The sequence below is a fragment of the Stegastes partitus genome, unplaced genomic scaffold (assembly GCF_000690725.1).
Source record: "Stegastes partitus isolate 25-593 unplaced genomic scaffold, Stegastes_partitus-1.0.2 Scaffold2363, whole genome shotgun sequence".
NCBI classification, from domain to species: Eukaryota; Metazoa; Chordata; class Actinopteri; family Pomacentridae; genus Stegastes; species Stegastes partitus.
In genome coordinates, this window is record NW_007580094.1 from 12,879 (window position 1) to 20,594 (window position 7,716).

The 7,716-nt window shown below is 46.9% G+C and overlaps 1 protein-coding gene across 1 annotated transcript in view; it reads right to left on the reverse strand.

The window, feature by feature from the left end:
• The window catches only part of LOC103374804 (transient receptor potential cation channel subfamily M member 1-like), a 52,397-nt gene continuing 44,681 nt past the window's right edge, over positions 1–7,716 (reverse strand). The window contains exons 22-26 of the mRNA XM_008304955.1: positions 5,889–6,033; positions 5,259–5,461; positions 4,582–4,663; positions 1,580–1,938; positions 1–608 (exon numbers count right to left, since the gene is read on the reverse strand). Coding sequence (XP_008303177.1) covers positions 1–608; positions 1,580–1,938; positions 4,582–4,663; positions 5,259–5,461; positions 5,889–6,033 — 1,397 coding nt within the window. The remainder of the gene's footprint in view (positions 609–1,579; positions 1,939–4,581; positions 4,664–5,258; positions 5,462–5,888; positions 6,034–7,716) is intronic.

Here is a 7,716-nt window from a genome sequence, read left to right on the forward strand (position 1 = left end):
TCAGCAGTCAGAGTCCCTGGACCTGGACCTGGCTCTGGCCTGTGGACCCGTGGTCCGCCCACTGAATGCTGACACCAGGTCTTTGACGCTGCTGGCTGAACGAGGCCTCTCATCATCGTCCTTCCTCTTTGTCCTCACCCTCCTCGGGTTGGTGTTGAGGCTCTTGGAGCGAAGTGCCGGGTACGTCCTGTCCTCCTCCACCAGCAGGTCCTCCTCTGGTCCGCTAGCTTCACCCTCCGGTTGTCTGCTGTGCAGCTTGGACTCCTCTCCTCCATCCTTGGAACTTGTGGCCCCCTGCTGGTCCTGCTGGCTGGGGCTGTAGATGGTGCCACTGACGGACCTCCTGTTGGAGGACAGGGAGCCGCTAAGGGTTGAACAGTGATGCGGGAGCTTCGACCCCTCCAGAGGGAGGGATGCTGCCGCCTCCAGTCGGCGCTTATCTGACGTCTTTTCTATGTCAGCACTGGTGGGGTCATCCTGAGCTGATGTGGTGTTGGGTCTGAGGTCGGGGTCACAGGGGGAGATCAGGATGTCAACACTCGACAACGACTGAGCTCCGTCCTTTAGTCCTTGAACCTCCAGAGTTGAGCCAAACTCCTTCACATCACCTGAAAAGAGGAAACACAAGATCAAACAGCAAATCATCTTTGAACCTTTGTTTCTCTGCCTTACAATTCCTGAGAGCTTCAGCAGAAGATGCTGATTTGTAGGTTTCTCGAAGATGCTTCTGACCACCAGCTCACATGAATCAGGGTCTGAATGGTGGTGAAACTGCCAGGAGAAGAATGTCAGGACTGAAACCGAAGTAGCTGATAGGTGGCGCTGTAGAGCCTCCTGTTCAGAGATGTGCGTTCCAGTTTGATGTTGTCCTTCATTCCTCCTCAAACCTTCCTCTCTGTCCAGAATGTGGACTTTGCTGTCCTCAGAGAGTCTCTGGTCCTTCAGGTGAAGCTGGATGCTGGGTCTGGTGCTGAGGAGCTGCTCTGCTGTAGCTTCCTCTCTCCTGTAGAAAGGTCTGGCATCTCCTCACTGCTCAGTTGCTGTTTTATCCTCAGGATGAATCAGTTTGTGTCTCACAGTGTTGCTGATGTGTTGTGTTTGTAGAAACTAGTCTCAGAATCTGCAGCTTCATACATGACAACAGTTTTGTTCCTCCTGCTCTTCTTCTCTGTTGCTGTAGTTTTTTCTTTGCCGCTACAGAAGAACATCTCAGGAGAGCAGCTGTCAGGACCAGACTCAGCATCCAGCTGAAGGATCAGAGACACTCGAAGGACAGTAAATGACAACAAACTCTCAGAGATGGTCTGGGAGAGGAATGAAGGAACACATCTATATTGAACCAGAGGAGGGGACCTTCTCTTAACGCTAACAGAGTTGGCTGGGAGCACCAAAAGGCATCTTTGAGGACTGTGCTACCTGAATGAGGATGTGGGTGGTGATGTGGTTGACGTTGGGGTAAACTCTGAGCCAATCAGAGTGCGGTCATGCCATCCTTGGAAGCTGAAAACTCCTGGCTTCCCTCCACCCGCTAACATCTGGTCATGTGACCTGCTATGAGGTGTCATGTGTCTGGTCCTACCTGCTGCACTACCTCGTTTCTCTGGACTCAGCTGGACCTTCTTGTCATTTCCGTCCATGTCTCCAGCCATGGACGTCCTGTCATCATGGTCCAGCTGGTACCGGTACAGGCTGTAGCCGTCGGCGCTGTTGATGCTGCTGTGACGCAGCAGGGAAGCCGGCTCGCACATGGACGACGCTCTGGAGTGGGACCGGACTAGTTCTGCCCGGTCGACGCCTGCCAGCTTCTCCACAGCGTTCATCATCCGGCCGGAGAACTCCTCGAGCTGAGCCAGGCGGAGGTCCACGGTCTGCAGGGAGGCCTTCATCGAGTGCTCCCTCTCATTCACCTCCTCCAGACGCATGAACATGTTCTCCACCCTGATGGAGGGAATCCAGACACAGCGGAGCAGCTCATCAACTCCACATCAGACTCACTCTTTGACAGATTGATATAAACATGTCTGAGCGAGGGCTGAAACAACCCATCGATTTAATCGATTAAAATAGTTGTCAACTAATTCTGTCATCCATTCGTTGCTTAATAATTAACTTTTTAATGTAAGCGGCCCGTTTTTTCAGATCTTAAACCAATGTGTTCTAGCACAGGGGTTCTCAACTGGTGGGTCGCGACCCAAAAATGGGTCGCGGACAGCTGGTCAACATTAAATCATATATAATGTGCCTCTCAGGTTGGACTCGTTTTTTATTTTGAAAAAACTTTTATTTTGACAGGCACGGTAACCATAGTTTGTTTGACGTTCATTTTAAGTTTGTGTTGATGTCGGGATGCAAAAACGTGACCCGGAGTATTTAAAATGTGGGTTTTCATGCTAGGACTGGACCCGAATAGCCGCCTATTGGTTCACTGTGCTGGAATCAGGAAATCAGTTTGGATCTCCATCGCCTCCACCACCGATACAGCAGGCTCAGCGCCCACACCCCCCATCTGAATAATGTTGTTTGTTTTAGAGTAGTTCTGATATTTATTTGATTCACTTTTCATGCAGTGGTCATGGTCCTCCTTAGTTTCTGATGAATTTGCTCAAAATGGAGTGAAAACATGTTGCTTTGTGGCCTTTTTAATTTTGTGCAGTTTTGTACATGCAGTGGTCATGGTCCAGTTACTGTGCATGGTTACAAGCTCTGAAATGCATGTTGCACAGCAAAATATATTGAATTCTACAAATAAAGTGGGTGGCGACTTCATGACCACGGGAAAACGTGGGTCCCAGGGTGAGACCAGTTGAGAAGCCCTGTTCTAACAGCTACCAGAGTGTGGCAGTAACGAGCCGCCAGTGGCTGTGATCTACAGGACAGCAGGAGGAGCGGCTAATAGCCAATAGCTGGCCTTGTTTTGTGTCACATCGCCACAGCAGTCAAAACATCCAGCGAGATGCCGGCGGCGGCGGCTGGCGAACGTTCGAAGAAAAAGGAGACAAGAGCTGAATCAGGAGAGAAAACTTCACAAAGTCATCCAAAGCTTGGGACCACTTCAGACCAGATCTACAAAAACGACGAGTGACCTGCAAACTTTGTCAAAACAACCCGTTTTTTGTTGTTGTTTTTGAACCTATTTTACCTCATTTTCTGTGTCTGATGCTTTGAATTGGAAAAGCTCGACACTGTCATGTAGATATGAAGCTCAGGTGCTCCTTCTGATTGAACTGTTTTACAGAAACTATTTTAATAAAATGCTGTAAATGCAGTTCTCTTGTGCTTTTCTTTTTCTTAGTGAAAACATGTTCTTAATAACTTATCTGGGTAAATGAAGGCTAAACCAAAATGACTGTTCACAAATATGATCAAAATAATGGACAGACTAATCGATGATCAGACTCCTCGGGAGCTCCAGCTCCTGTGTCGGTCCTGCTGCCTGATGGTGCAGCTGTCTGATGCTCCATCACGTTTCAAACTGAAGCCTGTGGTGCTTGTATGGTCTGTACAGGACATCACAGCACCGCTGCAATGTGGCAGCTCCAGGTTGACGGATACCACGCTACTCTGAGATGTACAGCGTTTGTCTGGTCGTAGACTCTGTCTGTGTTTCCCTTCAGTCTGCTGTTTCATAGAATCACAGCTTGTCTGATCAGGTTGAAGAGAGAAGATCCGAGCATCAGGCAGCTACGATCCCGTGTTTGGAAAATAGAATAAATCAAATATTTGATATGAAAGTAGGGCTGCAGGGTGGCTCNATCTATCTATCTATCTATCTATCTATCTATCTATCTATCCATCTATTTATCTATCTATCTATCTATCTATCTATCTATCTATCTATCTATCTATCTATCTATCTATCTATCTATCTATCTATCTATCAGCTTCAACATGCCTCCATCATCCGACACTGGGAGAAAGTTGCCTTTAAAAGTATTTTCCAGCAGAAACACGTTTTTTTTTTTTTTCCTGGAAAAAGAAACAGAATCTGTGTCTTCATTTTAGTGTTTGGTCACCGCATGTTTGAGCTTCCTGCTGGTGTCTTTCTTTAAGTTGTTTGATTGAACAAGCCCAGAATCTGCAGCGTTCTAAAACCTGAATCCAGGCTTCTTCTTCTTCTTACATTGTTTTTTCATATATAGATATATATATAAATATGCCTTGTTCTTCTCCTGCAGTTATTTTAAACCTAACGTGTTGGTCTGAAGCAGCTTTACTGAACGAATAAAGACATTAAACAGAGTTTTGTTCTCCTGTGTTCTGTCTCCGGTGCAGAAACCTCCTGGTGAACAGTTCCGGGCTCAGTGGTGCAGCTTCTCCGGGGTTTTCTTTAAACTCTGTTCAGATTTGAGCTGAAGGTCCAGGATGGACCCACTAATCCTTTCTCTGATTCTTCCAGTAGTTTCTGCTGTAGATCCAACAGCTTCAGCATTAACTAGAAACCAGAACAAACCGTCACCAGCTCCAGTTCTGTGTAGGACCCAAAATAATGGAGGTTTGTTAGAACATCTGGAGAACTTTACGTTGTTGATGGTGATGGTCGTTAGCACTGCTGCTGCTGCATCTGTGCATGAGAAAACTCACCTGCTCCGGCTTAGAAGAGTCCCTGATTCACACTCATCATTCCTGCCTTCACTGCTCAGCATTCTGTTTGTACCTGGAAGACCTGAAGCCACAGTGGAGGATGTGTTGGTGCAACATACTGCAGTACTGCNAGAACAACATCATCAAGAGCTTCTACAGCAGAACCAAGTGGAACCAGAACCTGGACAGTGTGAGTCCTGGTCTGAGTCCACCAGAAGCCCTTTGAGGTGTTTTCCAGAGAAAGGAGGAGCAGCACAACCCCTCCAGCAAAGAGCAGCTGAATGAAGCAGAGTGAAGAACGTGAGAACATGTTCCTACTGTTCCTGTTGAGCTTCTACAGTGGAGCCTGGATATAATATAGGAAATCTAAAGTAATGTGATTACTGTGAGGTGAGAATCATTTGACACTGAGGTGATGTTACACGGGGTGGACTCACTGCTGTTCTGTACTCTTTATCTGAGCAAAAAGCTCAAGTGTTCCAAAAAAATGAAGCCTGATTTTTCCATGAATCATCTTTAGTTTCCAGTATGACTGACAGGAAACACAGAAATCCGCCTCCTGGAACATTTATTTATCTAACGGCATCAGAGAGCTACATCAGGACACCTGCTGCCTGACCTGACCACATCAGCACAACAAGGTCAGGCGTGACCCGTAGAAATGGATCCAGACTTACGGAGGCGTCTCTCGCGGTCGTCGTGTTCGCCCTCCGGCCTGCGTCGGCAGCGGCAGCAAAGCCTCTTCAGGACGATGTAGATGTGGGGGAAGACGATGAGTGGAGGAGGCAGGATGGGCCGGTCGTGGAAAGTCATGATCAGCTGATAGCGCTGGAACTTCCACACCTGGTTGGAGATGGACTTCACCTCAAAGAAGGTGTTGCTGTGGAGGAAGCAGCAGGTCTGAGTCACTGCTGGACCGACTGGGTGAAGTCAGAATTTAAACCATTGATCATTGTCAATTCATCTGCACAATATTGTCTCAGTCAATCATAAACCAGAGGTTACATCTAAAACTCAGAGATTCAGTTGGCTGTCATATAAACTGAAGTTTTCAATAATCAGCTGATGGGAGCATCTCTAGGCGACGTGTGGACTGATGGGTTCTACTGAATATTACTGTCAGAAACTGTCCGATCTCGTCTTTGTCTGTTTAATGCTCTGATCTCCAACAGTTTCATGTTTCTTCACTGAGATTCATGTTTCAACATAAAGTCCTGCAGCTCTGTGGAGCCAGAACCACATGAAGATGGAGACAGAACTCAGACTGAGGTGTTCTGCAGCAGCTGTTCTGGGATCAGTGCACTGACTTGAAGACGGCGATGAGCAGGTTGACCAGCAAGATGTTGGCGACCAGCAGGTAGCAGGCCATGATGGCGGGGGTGAGCCAGGCTCCAGGGATGCAAGGAGGAAGCTTCTTCCCATCTTCATCGTACATGTTGTCTCCACATGGGGCTGAGACATAAACGTGTTCACAGTTAATTCACACATCTGGAACGTATCCGTCTGTCCGACCATAAAGAATCGGGGAAGAGTCTCTGCACACTGCAGAGAAAGACCCGAGTGGAGCTCTGACTGATTCACAGACTGACAGTAAATATGACATGCAGTGAAAAAGTTCAGCTGAGAAACGCAACAGAAATCATTTGTTAAAATAAATGTTGAGGCTCAACAACAACAACAAAAACCCAAATCTTTCTGAGATGAGACAACTTGACATTATGTTGAGTTAAAGGTGTTTTAAACCACCAGTCACATCGTAGCTGGTGGCACAAGCTTTCTTTAGTAATCTAATGCAGTAAGGAGAAAGACAAAAGAATCATATGAAACAAACAACCAGAACCTCTTCAGAACATCTGGTTCTGTATCTGCAGCACCTTTATCTACTGACCAGAGTTCTACCTTCAGACTGTGAATGTTCCAGAGGTCCAGGTCCTTCAAGTCCACAGAGGAGGGTCCAGATTGATCACTTTAATGGACTTTTTCCATCATTTCTGAGCCTNTTAAGGTGTAGAGATGATGGATGGATGGATATGAAAGTAAAGAAATAAACAGGTGAAGTGGTGTTGCCACGGCGATCAGCTGCTCACCTCTCAGACGTGACTCTGATTCGCTCGTTGTTGGACGACTGCTTCTCGTCGTCTTTCTCTCTGAAGTATTCCTCCACACACTGCTCTTCGAACTCATGCAGGCTCTTCAGCTCGTCGGCATTCAGCACCAGCTCTGAGGAAACACACCAGCGAGACTCAGCGGTTCTGGTTCTGACCCACCCAGACTCATGACGCCCACTCATGTGCTGACGTGTTAGAGAGCCTCAGAGGTCATGTGGTGAGTTTATGTGAACAAACTGAAGACGTCATTCTGTGACCTGCAGCAGCATCAGTTTACTGAACCAGGACTGAGTTCTGAAGCAAAACAAAGCTGATGGTCAGCGAATTAACCAGAGTCACATCAGGTTAGTGAACACACCTGGAACTCAACCAGCAGTGAAAGAACCAGAACTCTTCAGATTCAAAGTCCTGTTTCTGGTTATATATGATGACTGTAGCTGACATTAATGCTGGCTGCTGGTTGGGCCATGGATCTGTGTATTAACATGATCAGAGGAACCTAATTCCTGAAGGATCATTTCACTTTGTTTCAGCTGTGCTTCCCGTTAATGTCTCCATGAATAAGAAGGACTTCTCCACCTCCACTGGAGATAGTCAAGGAAACACACATGAACAGTTTACAGTGTAGACAGCAGTGAGTCCACCGTATTATTTACGACATCAGTTAAATGTCAAATGATTCTGAGCTGTATAACTTTACAGATTTTTTTCAGCAAAGTTTATCCTCTGATGATCAGAAACAAACCCGTTATAAGGACAATGTTAGAATTCAGGCTCCAAAGTAGAACCTCAAAGAACCACAGGGAGTCCAGCTGTGGTTCCATCAGTCCACCTGCATGAACATGGTTCTACAATGAGCTGAGAACAGCAGAACCTTCTCAGTTCTGGACCTCTGGACTGTGTCTATCTATGTCTGCATCATGGCTCCACATGGAGAAGACCTGAACAGAGGAGGAGAAACATCTGACTGAGAGACTGGACAAAGATGGAAAAGGATCCAGAAGATCAGTGAGCAGCTAGAACCCAG